Source organism: Solanum pennellii, chromosome 12 (genome assembly GCF_001406875.1).
Source record: "Solanum pennellii chromosome 12, SPENNV200".
Classification (NCBI taxonomy): domain Eukaryota; kingdom Viridiplantae; phylum Streptophyta; class Magnoliopsida; order Solanales; family Solanaceae; genus Solanum; species Solanum pennellii.
The window spans coordinates 80,572,863-80,594,633 of NC_028648.1; the positions used below are offsets into that span (position 1 = coordinate 80,572,863).

The window sequence follows — 21,771 nt, forward strand, 5'->3', positions numbered from 1 at the left end:
CGAACCGCAGTTCTCTCGTCGTGAAAGAAATAATGAAAGAGAAAGTTTGGAGAGAAGGTGTATTCGTCGTCGTTTGTATATATAGCGACCCTAACAATGTTCAATTTTTCATATATCAGATGAACTGAATAACAATCGTCTATGTACCTCTCATCTAAAGACCGATCTTCCTTTCAAGCTAGCTCTGCCATTGATCATACCTAGAGATCGTTTGGTTGCTAGTTATAAAAGAATTGTATATACGTATTATCGATTGCTACTTATTAATAACTACATATCTCCAATCAGCAACCAAACAATGGTATAGCCACATGTTGGTAAAAAATGTCCAGTTGGACACCCTTCAACAGAAAAAATATCATATATATAAGTAAAAGTTATATACGAAATGATTAAATAAAATATTTTAAACACCCTTAATATCATAAACTGCTATTTTTAACACTCTTTATGAAATTTCTGACTCCGATACTGATCCAAGCTACCTTTTTGCTACTTTATTAGTGGTGAATACACACATCTGACATATCAACAAAAGTGTTGTGGTGATATGGCATAAGCTACATGTTAACATGACACATTTTTCATGGTGAAAGCAAGACCACATGATTTGTAACATAAGAAAAGAGACAAACAATAAAAATGTTGTTTAAAAGTACAAGAAGTGGATGATAAAATATAGTATTATGTCATGTCTATTTGGATAAGCTCAACAAGAAGAGAGGGGAAAAAAAAGGCTTTGTTTACAAAATAATAGGCTGAGTTAAGGGGTGAACAAAATTTCAAACCCCACATAAGTAGGTGGCACAAAATCATTTGGTTGGACAAATCTAACAATTGGCCTATACTAAACTTACTCACAACCAACCATAGGCTTACCCCACATATAGCGGGGACGGAATCAAAATTTTCTATTAAAAAGATTTAAAATATAATAATAAAATACGGTACAATTTCATAAGTAGGGTTCGAAAAAATGGATATAAATAATTTATTTTTACTTTATATCAATAGAAAAACTATTTTTGATATATTTTAACTTGAATTAAGCATGCTAAACCGCTTGAAAAATAGGATATAAATAGGAGTGCAATAATAACAATGAGATAATACAATGATAGAAGTACAAAGCATACAAGTAATAATCGAAATCAAAGAAAAAAAAGATTTAAAATAATAATAATAAGTAAATATAGAAAGAAGTTAAAGAAATTCGATATATATTTTAAATTTTCTACAAAGGGTCCGGATGAACCCCTTCCAATTCCCTAGCTCCGCCTATCCCTACGAGTACATTAGGTAGAAAACTCACACGTTTTATTCATTTTGGACTAAATAATGTAATTTTAACAATTAAAATAAGAATAAGAATATTTGATTACGATTAAATGATAAATATGTCTATAGAAAATAAGAGTAATATCTTATATTTATTGGTTTGATGTAAGTATCAAATATAACCTTTTACTATGTCTTGATGGTTAAACCTTTTCTACTTGATATTTAACTAGACTAAATACAACTTGATATAAACTTATGTATCCACGACCCCGATAAGTCGATAACTATGCCTCAATACCCAACAAGTTGAAATCCGCTAACATAAATCATCACTCCTCCGAGCTCAACTCATGTCATCGTCAAACCTAAATATCTTCAAAAAATACAAATACACAACCATTCAAAGAACAACTAAAGCAGATTATATTTAAACTCTCAAACAAATGTTTACCCAGCAAAGTTAGCAAGTCAATTAGCAATTAACATTCTCGTCTATGTATACAACAATGTTTGAACACTATACCAGTAAAAAATTTCCCTCTCCGGGGAGCTCCATCTTAGCGGCTACACATCACGAGTTCAAGCATTGTGGATCATAGGCCTCGAAGATACTATAATTTCAAGCTCTTTCCCCGATAACTCTTAACTGAATATCTCAAGGAGAAGTGGATCCGCGTTACTTTGTGGTCAAGGCTTCAGCCACGGGGATTCACAAGTGAACACGTTGAAAATAGGTTAATGCCCGAAGAACTCTTTTAAGGAAGGCTGGTTTATATACAGGCAAAACCTCTCGAAAGGTAAATCTTTGATCCTTTCTCAATCTGAAAGCAACTCGTCCAACTCAGTATCCTCAGGCATGGAAGAGTCATAATCGGTACTTGTTCCATTGGACAAAACTTCAGTTTTGGAGTTACCAAGTGAAACTTCGCCCGGAGGGTTATCCTCATCTTCTTCTTCATCCTCAGGATCAGCCATTTCTGGCTCATAGTCTACATTTTCATCATGAACAACTGCCTCAATATCTTTCTTCCTATCATCACCGTCTTTCTTCTTAGCTACATTGTCTTTACCATTTTTTCGATGATCCCAATCCATTTTCTTTTCAGCCTCAGCATCCTCACAAATGCATGTTGATGGATTTTCGTGAAATTCACCCCTCCCTGGCCTCACCTCCTTGGGATCCCCCATGAATCCTCTTTGAAACGTATGAACTCTGGAAGAAAATTCCTCTGTTGTCATGTTATTTCTATTTAAGAACACACGATTTAGTTTCTTAGCATTTGGGCGAATGGTAGGTTTATGACCAAAATATCTCCTACATCAAAAGAAAAGATATATTAGAACAGAATCTAAATAAAATTTGCAGAACAATTGAAAGGCCGGAAAGGAAAGCAGCATACCTTCGTCCTGCTAAAATTTTTGCCATGTTTCCGTTGTTATTAGTAACAAATACATCACTTTCATCACAAACTATGAAGTCAAGAGCAGCCATTCTAGAAGAATATGTAGAAAATGGTTCTAACTCTTCCTTGCTGGCAATAGTGTCCTTTGAGTAAAAGTTCGGAAAGAGGGCCTTTAATGGTGCCAATGTCTCTTCACCTCCATACACTTCACCAGATGCTACGTAAATATGAACGTCTTCTCCATATCCAAGTGCTCTTAGCATCAAGCCAACTTCTTCAGGAGTAAGAGGGCATCTTCCTTGCCTCCTTGCCTTTTCCGGGTTGCTATTCTGCACATGTATAAAGAAAGAGTTTACACACACTTCAGTCCTTGGACAATTCTATCATATGGTGTGGAAGACAGGGAAATTGCCTCCATTAACCTAAAAATATCTCATAAAAACAATTCTCTCTCTCTCTCTCTCACACACACACACACATCTTTCTCCTAATACTGCTTCGAGGGAGACCTGGTCTCACAAGGATGACAGAAATCCAGTTTATTTCCCAGATTATCCAGTGTCACACTACTTCTCTTCTTCCATAGATCTTTTACTTTGTATTTTACAAAATTGAAAATCTGAACAGAAGAGATATAACTACAGCAAAAAGGCATAAGTGGAGCAAACAGTATTGTCATGATGATACATTAGGAAATGACCAAAATCTGAAACTTTCGGGATCTCACATGTAAAGTTTTCCACCTCCGTCTTATCTTTCCCAGTTCTGTCCTCTCCTTATCCCCTCCACCATAATAGCATCCAGAGAATGCAAGCATATCAGGTTCAAACCTGTAAACAATACACTATAAGCAAACTTATTCTTCTCAAGAATTCCCAAAACTGCAGCAAAGCATAACTCCCCATCCAAAGTGAACATGTCATCTAAAAAACAGAATACATCAAGCAGATTATCATGAATTCTGAACCAGTCATCTCATATACAATTTATTCAAGGATCAAAGTCCTACAAAATCATCATACGTTACAAATGAAACATAACATTTCATTTCAGAATATAAGCATCCGTGAACAGTGATTGCTAGTAGACAAACTCTTCAGCTTACTGAAGGGAAACATGAAATAAACACACCAAGAAAAATATCCAGGACATTACATTTGGTTCTTCACTTGAAGGACATAACCAGCAGCAGTCGTAAGGAAATTGAAGACAAAAGGAAAAGACAGAGAAATAAAATAAGAAAAAGAAATCATAAAATCAAGTCAGATCTTATGACTAACCTTAGGTGAAGGGCAATATAATGCTTGCTACTCATTCTCATTCGCTGGACCAATTTCTCACCCATTTTGAGTATAGGGTCCGCAAACTTCAGGGCATGATAATTGACTCTGCATCTAAGCTTTTGCAAATCTGTATCCAGCTTATTTGCAAGTCGATAGTCAAACTTGCTGATCTGTACAGCCTGTCACAAGAAGTAGACTGCTAATACAGGTTTGTGATATCAATAATACACAATACTAATACACAGCATACAGGAAAGAACAATCCCCTATTCCCTACAACCAGGAATAAGCTAGATACTTTCTGTTATTTGAAACAGAGGACTGGTTTTCCACTTACTGTACAAGGCAATTGTATTTCTTTTTGGGTTAAGAGTTCCCACAAAAAAAAAAAAAAGAAGAGTTCCCAAAATTAACATATTAGAGTTAGTGAAGCCTCAGGGCCTAGTTCTCTTGAAAACCAATTTTCAAACATTTAGGACTGATGAACTTGAGGCAATGAGACAACAATAATCTCCTCAACCTCCAACCTTAAAGAGTTAGAAAAAGTAACTTGCAGTGCAAAAAATAATTAACAAAAGTGTGCTTCTCAGATATGTTTCCATTCATTCACAAATTGCTAAGATATACAAGTTTCTTGAAAACTCACATGTCTTTTCATGAGTACAGGCAATACACGATTTATATAACATCTGTCACTGCACTTTCTAGGAACACGCATTCTATGTGGTGTCCATATCTGCCCTCTTCTAAGCGGAAGATCTTTTATAATTGTAACATCTGTTGTTAGATGTTTTATAAACCAATCAACATCAAATATATCAGAGAAGTCACTGCAAGAGAAACAAGCAGGATTATTAGTATTTTAAATGTACCTACACAATAATAAGTTCAGTGATGGTTGGAGAAACCAATATGCAAGAAAATACTAAATCATTCTTCTGATACTACTCACTCACCTAGAATCTTTCCAGAAAGACGTCTTGTCCAACTTTGGAACAACAAGAGTGGCATTTAAAATGCGAGCAGCAACAACAGCATCAGTTATCTGCCATAAAGATGGACCAGCTTACACTGTTAACTATAGAAGGTTCCACGCTTCACAGTCTTATATTTTGGTTCCAGCAGAAAGCTAAAGTACGCGGGTGGTAACAAAAAGGAGTGCCAACTCAAAGGGCCATACATTAGAAAAAACATAGATGGAATTATCAGAATCATGTTACGTATAGAGGAGTATTTGACAACCTATAGTTAGCATGGGCTGGTAATTTTTAAGTGTATCTTCTGTAGCCAATTTAACTTAAAAGTGCAAATAAGTATAGCGCAATCATCAAATCCCAGAGCATGATTATGCAGACACATTGGCTATCACCAGATATGAATTTTGTACTGGGGATTTATAATCATTACTTGTCTGTCCAATCAAATTAGGTGCATCTTGAGGTTCTAATGAATCAATGATCAATCAACAACTATAACTCAGTCCAAAATTAGTTGCACTCATTTACAAATCAAGAATATCTTGCAATAGTCAAAAATCAAAAATCAACAACATTGATATGACAGAAAGCCACAAACTGAACATAAAATTCTGCAGCACTTGAACAACCATAAGATGTTATATCCAACCAGTTGCATAAAGCTTCTCCACTTACTGGTATAGAGAACCTCCTAATTAATGGGCATTGTTCACTGTGAAATCTAATGCCTTGATTGTCAGTGCATGTGCTTACAACAATACCGACAACTGTCTCAATACCAAACTAGTTGAGTTGGCTAAAACAGTCTTTTATATCCATCCAGCTTCATTTGGACCTCTTTATTACAATACACAGTAATTTGTCTTTTAGAACATTAAGGGTGCCAATTTTTCAATCCATGTTCCGATGTAGCCGTATCTAGAAAAGCACATCCCAAGACATTTTAATGATGATATTTCATAAATACACTAGCTTTAACAATTGTGAACCTAAAGCAACCTGATACCTTTATTCGGGCTTGCTTGTGCATTAACTATCTAAAAATAGAAAAGACAAGGTCATCTGAACTACCCTATAAAATACAACAATCACTGAATCAACTACCTTATTTGTCTTTAAGTGTTGGAAAAAAACAGTTTCTCGACCAGAATCTCATTTCTAGTTAGTCAACAAATTAAAACAGAAATCATATTCAATTCTAAAAAACCAATCTGGTAATATTTTCTTACCCCAGTTCTTTGTTGGTTAAGACCTCCACTGGTCACAATCAACAAGTATCGATTCGGATGTGTGATAGTTTTGGCTTCTGCAATTTGAAACAGCACAAATACGCAATCAGATTTCAATGATCAAATTCAACCTGATTAATCACTCCATCATTACTGTTGCATAAACATACTAAAACAAACCGATTACTTCTTTTTTTTTTCAAATACAAATGCTATAAAAGAAGCTGAGCTATTGAGCTCATTTTCGAGTTTACGCACTTGCAAATTTACTGCTGGCATTACTGCATCCATAGAAAAACTTTGAATTTTTCGAACTCCAGAGATCACGATTATGAACTTCTGCATTGATCTAGAACTCAACAATCAACCACACCACATTTAGCAACCTTAGATCCAAACCAAATCAAATCACAAATGAAATCAATAAGATTCAGATTAAATCCCAACCTTAACACGAGATAAACTCACTCTATTCTCATTACTACGGCTTTTCCCTTCCTACACAAATCACAAATTATATAATCAAATTAGAACTTTATCATATATTAATCAATTAATTAATACTTAACATTTAAATTAAACATTTTAGCATTTTTTTAGTCAGCGTGATTGATTAATTTAATGTACCGATGAATCATCACGACGGAGATGGCGGAGGTGATTATCATCATTAGGAGACGGAGCGAGGATTGATAGGAAGAGGAATAAGAAGAGGATAATGGCGGAAACAGCAAAAATTGCCGGGAACAGAAACCGCACACGGCTGTGATGATGCTGGTGGCGCCGCCGTGGAATAGCCATACGGCGGCGATGATTGGTGGTCGGAAGCGTGTTTGCTGATTTTTGACTCCTCCTCCGGTGGTGTCGCGGAGGACAGGGTTTAGGGGTATTATTGGAAATACAGATTTGTTAGAGAAGATTTTGGGGTTTTAGGCCCCATAACGACAACGATTTGCATTGGAGGAAGCTCTTTTTCTGTTTTTAGCTTTTGGAAAGAGCAAATTTTGTTCGGATCTCATTCGGTGTTCGATATTTATATTAGATTTCGAATTAATAAATAATTTGAAGCATCGAGTAATGTTAAAGTGAGGGACTTATTATATAATTTTTTCGTATTTATCTCCCTTTCTCGACGAACAGATCTTATTCATCTCACTGTGATTTCCAGATGATACAGATCAATTATTTACCATACAAATAGTAATATATTATTGGAAATGATTGAATTTTGAATTAATGATTAATCGAATTTACATTGTTATTATTAAATGACTTATTTTTAAAAAAAAGATAAATATATTCCGAACTATAATAAATAAAAAGCACATACTTTTTGTCGTACTTTAGGGACATTGGTGTCCGTGTCGTCCAAAAACTAGAATGTATATGCCCTTGATAAAATAGGGCCACGTGGTTAATCTTATCCATCGATCCGATGTCGGGTCAGTGGATAAGATTATGACACGTGTATGTCCGTTAGTATAAAAGGTATATATGCTCTAGTTTTGGACGACAGGGGCACCAATGTCCCTAAATTATGAAAAAGAGTATCTGAATATTATTTACGATAGTTTGAAAGTATATTCCTTAAGAAAATAATTCACATTTACTTTTCTAAATGAAAGAAAATATTATTCACATCATCATCATCGATATGTGGATAACAGATCAATTATTTACCACATAATTTATAAGAAATATTGATAATAATTAAATTTTGAAATGATGTTTAATTCGAATTTGTATTGTGTAATGTTAAGTAAAGGATCGATTATAAGAATTTTTTCATATTTATATTCTAGATGAAGAAATTCTATCCATTTCATCATAATCTACGGAGGATCGATCAATTATTTACCTTACAAGTTATAATAAATTATAGAAAATGACAAAAGAAGAAATATTAGTTTAAGTTAATTAATATATTAGGAGTAATTAAAGAAAAGGGAAGAAACAGAAATAAAGCAAAAAGGAGAGTGTGTTTGTGATTTAGATCTTTGAATGGTTGGTTACTTGAGGATTAGGTTAGATTTGGGGTTGAAAAAAATATTTGACTAGAAAAGTATGTTTAACTGATTCTTAGATGTATATTTTTTTAATAATTATCATATTCGCGACTAATTTCATAAAGTAATTATTTTCGACCATCAATAACGATACATAATACTGTCTAGTAAGGTTAGGATTGATAGAAGACTCACGAAGTGTTTTTGTATTAACATGTCATATACCATTAAGGAGTGTGCGGAGAAAGTCTCGTATTGGAATAGTATGAATGAAGAATTTCTTGATAGAAAGCCTTTTTTTTTTTCTATAATGAGCTTATTTGATGTGAATCAGATAAATAGGGCTAGTAAATTTCGAATATAAAAATATAATCGGTAGTAATTTGTTATTTTGTTATTTGTAGATTGGATCTATGATTAAATTATTGAAAGCTCATCTACTATAGTTTTCCCACTTCAACTAATATTCTAATAAATTTAATTGCAATTTGTAGATTGCAATTGTGATTAAACTAATGAAAGTTCACTATATCCAAAGTAATTTTCTAACAAATTCGAGATCTTTAGTCATTATGCATTCATGAACTCCACAGAACTTTATCAATTTCACTATTTCTACTAGTATTTATGTCCTACCTTTTACGTAGCAACTAGCTCTCGAGGTTTCATGTGATTGTAGGCACTATTTTCTCGACCATATGTGACATTCAACGATATGTTGCTTTCAGGAACGGAATATTATATCAATCACACAATTCACTGTTTCTACTAGTATTTATGTTAAACCTTTTTCGTAGCAACTCTCTCGTGGTTTCATGTGATTGAAGGCACAATTATCTCGATCATATGTGACATTCACCGATATGTTGCACATCTAACCAAGGAGCACCATGTTAGCTCTAAAGCCATTTTGAAGCTCAAAAAACTGTCATTACTACCTAACATATTGTCACATAAACCAAAGAGAAGCACAGAAATGGATCTAAACAGAGTTTAGATTTGCAAAATAGTACCAACAATTTGTAAAAAGTACTTAAATCTTGCTACATTGAGCAATGTAACCACACGAAAAATAACAAAAAACTCATCGTCATGTCTACTGAATGCGGGCATCTAATCCCACAGGCCAGAAGGGCAACTTAAATTGCTCTATAAGTGTACAACGTTTCGTTAAGCAGATGCAAGTAACGTCATGTGCTAAAAAAAGCTTGCCTCTAAAAGAAAAGAAGCCGGTGGGAACATCTTTGCAACGAAGCCATATTTAGAGATGCTATATTTTCTGTGTACAGCATTAAGCCTCCCAGTTGCAGCCTTCTGATGGAAAGTAACCATCAGTTTTGAACATTCCCTGTTATATATACAAAACAAAACACTCAGAGGGGTTGCTTCTACGTGCATTCGGTAAGAATAAACCATCTTTGTAAACGAAGAAAAGTAAATATAGATGGATAAGATACTTACAAAAGCTGATCTCGAGTATACTTGCTATACTTCTCGCAAGTTTTAGTCCACTCCTTAGCCACACCTAGTGTACATTGAGCGGTAAATATAGCTGCAGCTGCTAGCATTGAAGGTGGGAACCTAAGCGTTTCGTACTCAACAAGGCATAGCTCGGTCATGAAAAATGACAGAAGCTCCACCTGATTCAAGAATATCCGAAAATTTGTCAGTACTTAGTCATGATTCACAAATCTTGTCGTTTCTCTAAGATAATTTAGTACTAGTAAGTTTATGATAACCTTCTTATCGGACTGAGCAGCTTTAAGAAATCGCTTCATAAACATATACGTCGTAGGCACTGATAGTTTGAACTGTAAAGTATTGATCATCAACTTCTCCTGCAGAACGTACTCGATCAAAGTCATATGGCAGGCTAGGAGAACTTTGGCAAAATGAAATTTTAATTACCATTCCAAGCACTTCTATCCCGGTGTAAGCCTTGTCGGAGATCAAAATTAAATCCTGGACGACAGGAACTGAAACTTCTTCGTACTTGCAAGCGAGAAACAAAGCTGTTACCCCAACCAGCTGGAGTTCTTTCCTAACCACTGGCTGGACAGCCAAGAATCTATCGATAAGATTAACGGTCAAGTACAAAGTCTCCTCCATCAGTTCAAACTTGTAATGTACCTACACAGATTTGATTGAACATTAGTGAGACCAGAAGCCCTTCTGTTGTTTCACGGATTTCGGAGAGGCTACGAGTTATTGTTTTTATACCTCAATCAGCCAGTCAATGAGAATTGCTCTCATCCTCTCATTGATATCGAATTGTTGTTTCATGTAGTTTGGAGGGGCACAAGCAGAACTCTGAAATGAAATATAAATTTATAAAAGTGCCTCCGTCAAACGGATATCCAGAAAGCTGTACAAATTTTATCTCATCCGGTCATTCTTTGGGTGTATAGAGCAAGCTACAGAGAGAACTTGAACAAGTAAAATAAGCAACGATGCTATTATTGGCACGAAAACTACTACTCGAAGGTTAACTAAAGTAGTTTCCCATTCAAAGCTTTGCATTATAAGTCCATTTTCCGCTAAAGGCAACATGAATAGCACCTGCCTATATTGTAATACGTAAAAGGAAGGACAAGTAACCAACTATGCTACTATTGGCACAAAAACTACAACAGGATACGAACGTTAGTTGGCCATTATGATCAAGAACTCACTCTCGAGAATCTTATATACCTTGCATATAATACTGGGAATCTGGTTAGCATCCATACTTAAGAATGAAAGAACAAAGTGAACGTCTAATGATCAGCTTTTTGTTTCATTTTAGATCAATAAGTTTTATATTTAAAGCCTAATCCTGTTTATGAAAATGCACAAACATACTTCTAAGAATCAATCGTCTTAAATACGGTGGTCAGGTAGAGAACCTATATAAAACCTTAACAACAGCAACATATCCGATGTAGTTCCACAAGTGGGGTCTGGGGAAGGTAGGATGTACGCAAACAATATTTAAATGGGATCTCAATATATAAGTTTAAAAAAGCTTCTACAAAAGGTGCGATCGTGTTGGAATATATTTCTCACCTCAATCTTCTTGTAGTAAGCATGAATATCATCAATGTACTCCACAGCAGCTAGTACGTTCTTTTTATCAGCACGATCTATGTCCACAATTAACGCCTTTTCTATTTCTTCCATCTCTATCTCTTCATCCTACATAATAAAAAAAACAAAAAATAGATAGCGATCGATAAATCTTCCAGAATGAGTATGTATATGAATCAACTATACCATCCGATCAATTTCCTCCATCATTGCTTCTGTGTGTTGGACAGACATTGGCACAACATAGTCACTTGTAGCCTTGTAATCTTCAACATCGGTAATGATGACACCTTCTAGTTCATTTCCATTAGGTGCTGTTTCGACCACTGTCTTTGTTACCTGCGGAAGATAACACCATCAACACCTCCTGACATAACTAGCATACTCCAAGATGGTACTCGTTGAAAAATATACCTCGAGTGATGGTTGTTGCGGCTTGTCAGCCACTTGTGCAGCATACTTCCTGAGGCAAGAATCCCCCGTAATATTACAAGAAAAGCAGACGAAATGATAAAAGTATTTAACAGTAAGAGCTATCTGAAGTCTCAACCAAGAATCAAAGTCTGACCTCGTGACTGGTCGATGAATTGGATTCATTTCACCATCCACATACTTGCTACAAAGAATTGGAAAGATCATAAATGGAATTGCGATAAAAAAAGACATCTTGGAACTTAATACATTAAAGAGTTTGATCATATTTCTTACTCGGTGACTCCATTTTTCTTGCGTAGCTTACAAGGGTATTGTGGAGCTTCAACTATGTTCCCATTTATTGTGCTCAGAGCCCTCCTATTATTCCCCATTACCCCTAGTAGCGAAAAAAAAACGATAAATTTTCCATCTTCATAAGTTAATTCAAATCAGATACAATAGTCTATACATGATTTTAACTATTCAAAATTCAAATCATACCTCGAAGAATCGAAGGCCTTACAACACCTTGGGAATTTTCATTTGATCCAACCATCTTGAACCTAAATAAAAATTGAACAACAAACAACATTAAAAACCCAAACTTAATTTTCAAAAAAAAGTTCAATCTTTAAAGGGAAAAATCAAGAATCAAGCTAAAAAATAAATCGCAGAGCACAAACCGAAAACATCAACCTGCACAAAATCAAGAACCCTTTATACTAATTCTCAAAAAGATCTAATCTTTTAGTGCAAAAATGATTCAAAAAAACAAAAAACCTGCAAAATTAAGAACCATTTATACTAAAAAAAGCAGCCCCATGCACTAAGCTTTTGCTATACGCGTGCAGAGCAGGTCTACTGTACACAGTCTTACCCTGCATTTCTACAAGAGATTGTTTCCACTGAAAGAACCATTTATACTGATTCTCAAAAAGATCTAATCTTTCAGTAGAAAACCCCCAAATAATTCAAAAAAATACAAACAATGAACATAAACCTGCAAAATCAAGAACCCTTTATACTAAACAAGAAGCCCACGGGGCTCGATCAATTATACACAGTTTTATCGTGCATTTCTATAAGAGGTTGTTTCCACGACAAGAACCCTTTATACTATCAAAAAGAGATCTAATCGAAACTAATCTAAATGAATCAATAACTCAAAAATTAAATAGAAAGACGATGAACATCAACCTTCAAAGGCAGCCCCGTGCACTAAGCTTGCACGCAGGGCAGGTCTACTGTACACAGTCTTACCCTGCATTTCTACAAGAGACTGTTTCCACAGAAAGAACCATTTATACTGATTCTCAAAAAGATCTAATCTTTCAATAGAAAACCCCCCAAATAATTCAAAAAAATACAAACAATGAACATAAACCTGCAAAATCAAGAATACTTTATACTAAACAAAAAGCCCACGGGGCTCGATCAATTATACACAGTTTTATCATGCATTTCTACAAGAGGCCTTTATCGTCAAAAGGATCTAATAGAAACTAATCTAAATGAATCAAAAATTCAAAAAATTAAATCGAAAGACAGACTAACATCAACCTTCAAAAATCAAGAACCTTTATACAGATTCTCAAAAAGATCCAATCTTTCAGTAAAAATTACCCAAAATAATTCAAAAAAAAAATGAAAACAGAGAAACTATAAACTTAACACAATTCAACTATTTATAAAAAAAAAAATGTCTCACTCTCTCTATTTTTTTATCTACAAATTAATTTAGAGCTAAAGGCAAAATAATTGTATTATTTTTTTGTTTTTGTTTGTATTTTTTTTAAAATTATTTTGAAAACAACGGCTAGTATATATATATTGGCTAAAATGAAAAGTCGTGTATTTTCCCACCTAGGTCTTAGCGGTTACTCATTCAAAAAAAATAAATATTAAAAGCATTTAATGATGTAATGACTTGGTTTTTTTCACTATTAAAGAAATTAGTCTAGACATCATTCCAATAAATTCGTGTATTTAGTCGAATTTTAATATAGATACAGAACATTAACGAGCGGAGCTCTCTATATTAAGTTTGATATGACTTGATTTCACTTAGACATGATACGTAAATATGTTCTTTAATTTGGTCTCATTTTACGTTTAAGCCTTGCAAGTTGGGATATACATAAGTATGTAACGCTTCAGTTTGTATGAAATTGAACAAGTAGACACATGAGTCGTACGTGGCACAATACATGTAGGATGGCATATAGTACATGTGTGTCTATTTGTTCAAATTTATACAAGTTTAAGCGTTTTGTGCATCCAAAAGGGCATAAATGTGATTTGAAAATAAGTCAAATGACATATGTATTATGTCTTTCGCTTAATCAGAGGTGTTGGATTTGAGTTTTTCTAGTACAAATTCATCTTCGTTAAAGAGCATTTTACTCCTTAACGAGAGACTTTCCAATGCAAATTCAGAATTAGCGAACTTCAATATGGATACAGAATATCAATGATGCAGAAATAATAGACAATTGAACTTTTATAAAGTTGAACATGTAAACACATGATTCGTATGTGAAATAATACAAATAAGACCGAAATTGTCACATAGGATACCACGTAGGGCGTGCGTGTCTATTTGTTCAGCTTACTAAACGTTTAAATATCTATTTGTGTAAATCAAAACGAGTAAACTTGGAGGGCATAAATATAAATCGATATCAATTTAAAGAACATATTTATGTATTAATTTTTTTTTGAATTTTATGATTTTTAAATTAAAGACATATGACGTTTAATTTTGTCATATTGAACATGTTATAGAAAAAATTAAAATTAAAGAGTTATAAAAAAATTAAAATGGACTAAAAAATAAAACAAACAAATTATAATAGGGGAAGTAATATTTGTTGAATCCCTTTATATCAATTCACATTTTAGGCATGATATTTTTATATTATTTTACATTTTCTTATAATTTGTTTTTTGGATTTTCCACAGCTGTACCATTACCTTGTTTCCATATATTAAGTACAGTCAATGGTCAAAAAATGTTTGTTTGTATCCAAATTATTGAATTGAGATGTTTATTCTTTTTGGTATAATATATCAATATATCTTTTAATATCATTTCATTAGATATTTTTGTCCTCTAATTTTGGATTTGATAAAAGTCATTTAAAATTTTATATAAAGTTAAATAAATAGCCATATTTGTAATATGTCGTGTCTTAAATGTCATCGGAAGTCAAGTTAAAGGGCAAATAATATATAAGATATAATACATAAATGTATTATTTAACTTGGCTTTAATTTTTGGTGTGCATATGTAGGCACTTGAACTTGTATAAAGTTGAATAAATAGACACATGAGTCCTACGTGATATAACACACCACGTAGGATACAAATTGTCATGTAGGATGTCGCGTAGGACGTGTGTGTCTATTTGTTCAACTTTATACAAGTTTACGTGTCTACTTGTGCACAGTCAAAGTTGGAGAGCATAAATATGAGTTAAGACTAAGTTAAATGACATATTTATATTTTATGCCTAATATATAAACATATTTTTTAATTTTATCTCAACTGACATATATGTCCTCCAACTTTGAATGGGTACACGTAGACACTTAAACTTGTATAAAGTTAAACAAGTAAACACATGCGTCCTACATAAAAATTTCAACCTACACAGTGTCCTACGTGTATTATGTCACGTAGGACGTCAATATTTGCTTATTCAACTTTATATAAGTTTAAATGTCTATTTGTACACACAATTAATCGAAGTGCATAAATATAAGACATAGACAAGTTAAATAATACATTTATGTATTATGTGTTAAATAATAAAATTTGAACCCACCAAATCAAATAGATTATCAAAAAATTATAATTTTGAATTACACATATTACGTGAACTCAGTAACTTTTGTTCGTAAAACGAAAAAGGGGGAACTTGTGAAAAGTACCGAATTAACTAACTTTCAAAATCTCAACACTTGGAAGCCCGCAAAAAGCGTTTAGTCTCTTTCTTCTCCTCCAACTTTCAACAGAATTTTCCACTGTAACTATTTTTTCCCACTTTTTTCCAATTAGTTTATCGAAATCGAAAATCGAAATCGAAATCAAAGCCTTAACTTTTTCTTAAAAAAAAGATTAGGTTATGGTTTTGATTTCGTTTCATTTTTTTTCAACTTTCAAACAGAGGATACTCTGTTTATTTTTCGAGGAAATCAAATGGCGTTGGATCGAGATCACGAGCTTGAAGATGGGGTAACCGTAGAGGAGGAATTCGGATCAAGCTGTCAAACGAGTCCGCAAGACAAACGAGAAGTGGTACGCGAACTTATTGGTGTGATTCATACCGTTGGATCGTATGAAGAGTATAGGAGATCACAAAGAGAGGAATGTCATATTCTCTCCGAAAGATTGAAGCTTTTATTACCTCTTTTCGAAGAGATTAGAGATTTCGAAGGACAGATACCTGAATCGGGCATCGAATGTTTGATGAGATTGAAAAAAGCATTTTCATCCGCGAAGAAATTGTTAAAAACTTGCCATTGTGGAAGTAAAATTTATCTGGTTAGCAAACCTTTGTTTTTCAATTGATTGATTATATCGTCATTTTGTCTATCGTAGGGTGTTTTTTGTGCTCGAAATATTGCATTATTTCGTCGTTGTTACTCTTCTTTCTCATGTTTGTTGTGTAATGCTCTTTATTTCGTTGTTGTTTTTGCTCCCGTATCTATATCCATTTTTCAAACTATTTGACGTGTAAACAATCTCTCTATCTCTACGAGGGCACTTGTGAGATTACACTGGTTATGTTGTCGTTGTTGTTGATTATGTCATTATTATATTTATCTGCACCTGTTGTTTACACCAAACGAGTGATAGTATGACGTGTGTGTTCTTCACACTCTTCTGTCACCTAACTATGGTTAATTAATATACATTTTTTTTCACCGATTTCGAGTTGGTTGAATATGTTTGTTTTACTTACAAATATGCAGGCCATAGAAAGTGAGGCTGTTATGGGAAGATTCTATTCTGTGTATGAAAGATTAAGTCAAGCTCAGGAAAACATACCTTATGATGATTTTGGAATTTCGGATGAAGAGAAAGAACAGGTACGATTCATTTCATTTATCATTTTTTTCTGGCGTTGCTGTTTGTTCAGCTAAGGGTCTTTCGGAAACAGCCTATCTACCTTCTCAAAGGTAGGAGTAAGGTCTGCGTACATTTTATCCTCCTCAGATCCCACTTGTGAGATTCCACTGTGTTTGTTGTTGATGTTGATCGTTCACCGGTTTCAGGTGGAGTTAGTGAGAGGGCAATTTCAAAGAGCTAAGAAGAGAAACGATAGTCAAGACATGGAACTCACGATGGATTTGATGGTTGCGCTGTCTACAAATGGTGATAGGAATGCAGATAGTGCTAGCATAGATAGACTAGGAAACAAGTTAGGTTTGCGTACTCTCGAGGACCTAAAGTTAGAAACAATATCAGTACGAAGAGTAGTTAAAGAAAGAAAAGGTCGTCATGCAGAAGAGACGCAAAAGATAGTAGGTCTTCTAAACAAATTCAGAAGTTTTGCAGGACTCGAAGAAATTGAACCGTTGATGATTAAAGTTCATGAGAAATCCACTTCTTTGGCTATTCCAAATGAATTTCTCTGTCCGATCACATTAGAGACTATGACCGATCCTGTTACTGTCTCAACCGGCCAGGTGAGTTCACTTCCTCTACGATAAGTTTATTTCTCTTCGAGCTACCATACCTATAACAAAAAGGCGAAAAAAAGATAAGATATGATAAGAAATTGCTTTTCATGTAGTCATTTTTAGTTGCTATGATGCTTCACGATGATGCTTTTTCGTACCTTATATGAAGAATGATCGATTTTCATAGAGTGAAGGGTCAAAAACATACCTAAAGTATTTTGTTTTTTCGAGTTTCACACCTGAACTATTACATGCGTGAGTTTCTTACCTGAAGTATCAACAAATGTTTATCGAATAACACACTTCAACTATAAGTTGAGGTGTGTTTTGCGATAAATAGGTGATGATAGTTTAGGTAGGAATAGTGAATACATGATAGTTCAGGTATGAAAACTCGAAATATAACAGAATACTTGAGGTGGTTTTTGATCATTCACTCATTTGATTTGCTTTGTATGATTGATTTTCCTTTCCACATTGCATCTATTTGTAGACATATGAAAGAGAGAACATACAACATTTGTTGGATTCCGGTTGCCAAACATGTCCGAAAACGGGGGAAATTTTGGAGCACTTGTCATTAGCCCCAAACTTTGCCCTGAAGAATTTGATCCAACAATGGTGTGAAAAGAACAATTTTCAGCTTCCTCAAAAGCAAGAATCTCCAAAACCCGAGAGCCCCTCGGATGAAAGTGGTGAACAAGTTTTGTCGTTGATTCAAGATTTATCGTCGAGTCATTTAGAAGTGCAGAGAAAGGCTGTGAAAGAGATCAGGATGCTTTCGAAAGAAAATCCTGAAAATAGGACATTAATAGTGAATCGCGGAGGAATCCCACCACTCGTGCATCTACTATCGTATCCAGATTCTAGAATTCAGGAACATGCTGTGACGGCTCTTTTGAACTTATCGATTGATGAAACAAACAAAAATGTTATATCGAAAGAAGAACCTATTTTAGCTATAATTGAGATATTGCAGAATGGAAATGTTGGTGCTAAAGAGAACTCTGCAGCAGCATTGTTTAGTTTATCTATGCTGGATGAAAACAAAGAAGCTATAGGCTCGTTAAACGGTATCCCACCGTTGATAGAATTGTTGAAAAACGGTACAATAAGAGGTAAGAAGGATGCAATAACTGCATTATTCAACCTTTGTTTAAATGAGCAGAACGTTCGTTTGGCAAATGAAGCTGGGATTGTAGCATCGTTGTTTCAGTTACTCGAGAAGAAAAACTCAGAGATGGTTGACGAGGCGTTGTCTCTATTGTTACTTCTTGCAACACATCAAGACGGAAGGCAAGAAATGGGAAAACTTACGTTCATTGAAACACTCGTTAATCTGATGAGAGATGGGACTCCAAAGAACAAGGAATGTTCAGTGGCGGTGCTTCATAGGTTAAGCATACACAATTCAAATCATATGCTCGCGGCACTTCAGTATGGTGTCTACGAGTATTTAGTAGAGATTGGTGAGAGTGGGACGGATAGAGGACAACGAAAAGCTAAATCTATATTGCAGCATATGAGTAAAACAGAACAGATTCCTTGTCTATAACGCAAGTCGAATTAGCTCTACTTGTATAGTTTAGGATAGTGAATTGTGTTTAGTTTGTAAAGAATCGCGTAAAGTATATAACTATTTCCATTTCATCTCGTCTTGTCGTCTACTTCGATTATTCATGGTGAATTATCTAAATCGAAATTTGAATCATTACTAGTTTGACAAGAATTTCCAATGTAGTAAATATTTTCACTATGTTCTTACAAAAAGTATTCAAATTAGTACATCTAATCACTAATATATACAAATTAGAATATCTTGCTTTGTTTTACTCATAAGTAGGTGTGTACAGATTACCCGTGGCGGATTCAGGATTTCCATTAAGGGGGTACGGAAAAAAGAAAGTAGTGGTTTGAACCCCTAAATCACTAAGTCAACCTCTAATTTTATATTCAGGAGGTTCAAAATCAATACATAAACATAAAAATTCTTTAAAATACCTTAAATATACAACGTAATTTTTACCGAGGGGTACTCTAGGTCCGCTCCTGCATATTGCAGGGGCGGGGCTAGAAGGTTAAGTGCGGATACAACTCAAAGTAGTTGAACAAGGAATTAGCTTAATTAATTGTATGTTAATTAGGAGAAACAAAGAAAAATCAAAATTAGCAGAAGAGAATAAAGCTTAAATAATCATCTTATACACAACATGAAAACATTTTTTTTGTACTCTTTAATTCATAGGTTTAAGGGATTTCACTAGGAAAACGTGACGCTACTCGTTTGGTGACTGGTTACTGTTATGCAGATATTAGTAACACGTGTATTAATTATATTACATGCATAATACATAAACATGAACCTTAACATGGCGTCAATTGCAAATATGACTCTTAACTTTAGATGTGCACAAGTAGACACTTAAACTTGTATAAAATTAAAAAAATTGACATATTCATCCTACATGGCACCCTACATGAAAATTTTGTGTCCTACGTGACGTCCTACGTATATCATGCTATGTATGTGTCTACTTGTTCAATTTTATACAAAGTTAAGTGTCTACTTGTGCACATCCATAGTTAAGGGTCACAGTTATCGACTGACATCAAGTTAAAGGTCATGTTTATGTATTATGTCTTATATATATGAACTTACCTCATAACTATACAAAATTAAATATTTACGTAACTTACCTCCAAATCAGCTACCAAATAACCCCTCAATAGAATCGTCGAGTAAATTAAAAAAAGATTTGTATGAACGAGATATGAAGCAAGTAGAAAAAAAGAAATAATATGGATATCATGGAGATGAAGAGATATATTATGCAATATTGGTATGTCCATCTATGGAGTTTCCTTATCATGACTTGCCACATGTAACTTGGAACCAAATTTATAATCATGAAGATAAGTAATTAAGGAAGGAGTTATTATAATGATATATATATAAGTTAGAATGAAATATTTAAATTAAGTTTTGTGCATCATCAGTGTAAAGTTAAAATGTCTTAAAGTATAGTATAGGATAATATAATTTAAAGCGTAAAGGTACTCAACGCGATTTCATGTGTTGCATACCTAATGCTCAAGCAATATTATGTATCGTCACTTGCCTTTCACCCCTCGCATGTCATATCGAGTGAACTAAATGCAGGATTAAATTGGTGAAATTATCTTTTTTATTTATGATTTTTTAACGATCGAAAAAAAAATGGACTATTAATATGGGAGGAGGGAGTACTACACTTTACTACGTAAACTTTAGGAAAGTTTGAAAATTTTATCCTAATTTATGTTTTTATGAATGTGTGATTTAGATAAAGAGTCTAATAATCAAGTTTAAATCTTTCATGATTGCTCTTTTTTCATTATTTAGTTGTGTTTTCATTATATTTGAATTTTCTTTTCTGATTATGATATTTGAGTCAGTTTCTATATGTATGCGTCTGAATTAATTGTTTAATTTTATAAGATATTCATTTTCTTTACTAATGTGGACATGCGTTGAATAACTTTGTTCACAATTTGGGTAGTTAAGTGTCATTGTCTTTCTAAGGATTTTTTCTTGCACGTAATTGAAAAAAGAAAAAACGAAAAAAAAAAGAAATTAATTATAAAAGTTACTATTAGTGTATAATTGGGGTATCTTAATGGTTTAGTTCATTTAACTATCTAAATTTTTCACCTTTTTGGTGAGAGTTTGATGTATAATCTCTTTTTTCTAATCCCCAATTTATTTATTTTAAAAAAAAATTAGTAATATTTTCGATAGGGCAGAGTTTTAGTTTGAAGCTCCTACATATCTCTTTACCAATGTTTTATATATATATATATATATATACATATATACAAATAGAAACTAACTCGAAAATTGAGGGTCTATAAAAAATAATATAGTTATCTCACAAAGGTAGGGTATGGTTTGTGTACACTCGATCTTCCTCAATCTACTTGTAAGAAGTAGATTTTACCCAAAATTAATTTTATAGTGTTAAGAGCTAACTATATCATATCTCTACTCTTTTTCAAATTACAAAAATTCTTTAAATTAGGTGGAATCCCGATGCATCCTAAAACGGCCTGATACATTGTGTCCAAGTTTCGAATACATCTTGATAAATCACGTCTCGATTTTCGATACATAACTCAACGTCCCGATACATCGCATAAAGTGAAATATCCAATCGTTACATCACGTAAAATGATGTATCTGATTGATACATCGCGTAAAGTAACGTTTCGATATATCACATATGTTTCGATACATCTTAAAGTGATGTATTTGACCGATACATTGCGTAAAAATGATGTATCCGATCGATACATAGCTTTACACCACGTAAATTAGCGATTTTTGTAATTTTTTCAAATGATAAAGAATTTTAGAGAATATAGTAAATAAGTCGTATATTCAGATT

At 33.7% G+C, this 21,771-nt stretch overlaps 3 protein-coding genes across 3 annotated transcripts; 1 reads left to right on the forward strand and 2 right to left on the reverse strand.

The window, feature by feature from the left end:
• Positions 1 to 1,680: 1,680 nt before the first annotated feature.
• LOC107005331 (O-fucosyltransferase 16-like) lies at positions 1,681 to 7,149 on the reverse strand. The gene is made up of 10 exons (XM_015203895.2): positions 6,801 to 7,149; positions 6,621 to 6,671; positions 6,432 to 6,522; positions 6,174 to 6,250; positions 4,924 to 5,012; positions 4,614 to 4,797; positions 3,965 to 4,146; positions 3,412 to 3,514; positions 2,682 to 3,013; positions 1,681 to 2,596 (listed from the first exon to the last, which is right to left on the reverse strand). The coding sequence occupies exons 1-10, from the start codon at positions 6,972 to 6,974 to the stop codon at positions 2,098 to 2,100; spliced, it is 1,782 nt and encodes a 593-aa protein (XP_015059381.1). The 5' UTR covers positions 6,975 to 7,149; the 3' UTR covers positions 1,681 to 2,097.
• Positions 7,150 to 9,156: 2,007 nt separating this feature from the next.
• Positions 9,157 to 20,274, reverse strand: LOC107005670 (G2/mitotic-specific cyclin-2-like). The gene is made up of 12 exons (XM_015204313.2): positions 20,045 to 20,274; positions 12,161 to 12,222; positions 11,954 to 12,056; positions 11,814 to 11,861; positions 11,660 to 11,708; positions 11,432 to 11,584; positions 11,225 to 11,353; positions 10,400 to 10,489; positions 10,088 to 10,309; positions 9,919 to 10,017; positions 9,641 to 9,819; positions 9,157 to 9,527 (listed from the first exon to the last, which is right to left on the reverse strand). The coding sequence occupies exons 2-12, from the start codon at positions 12,213 to 12,215 to the stop codon at positions 9,377 to 9,379; spliced, it is 1,278 nt and encodes a 425-aa protein (XP_015059799.1). The 5' UTR covers positions 12,216 to 12,222; positions 20,045 to 20,274; the 3' UTR covers positions 9,157 to 9,376.
• LOC107005669 (U-box domain-containing protein 15-like) lies at positions 15,567 to 19,070 on the forward strand. Its single transcript, XM_015204312.2, has 4 exons — positions 15,567 to 16,205; positions 16,637 to 16,753; positions 16,940 to 17,353; positions 17,841 to 19,070. The coding sequence occupies exons 1-4, from the start codon at positions 15,861 to 15,863 to the stop codon at positions 18,900 to 18,902; spliced, it is 1,938 nt and encodes a 645-aa protein (XP_015059798.1). The 5' UTR covers positions 15,567 to 15,860; the 3' UTR covers positions 18,903 to 19,070.
• Positions 20,275 to 21,771: the final 1,497 nt, after the last annotated feature.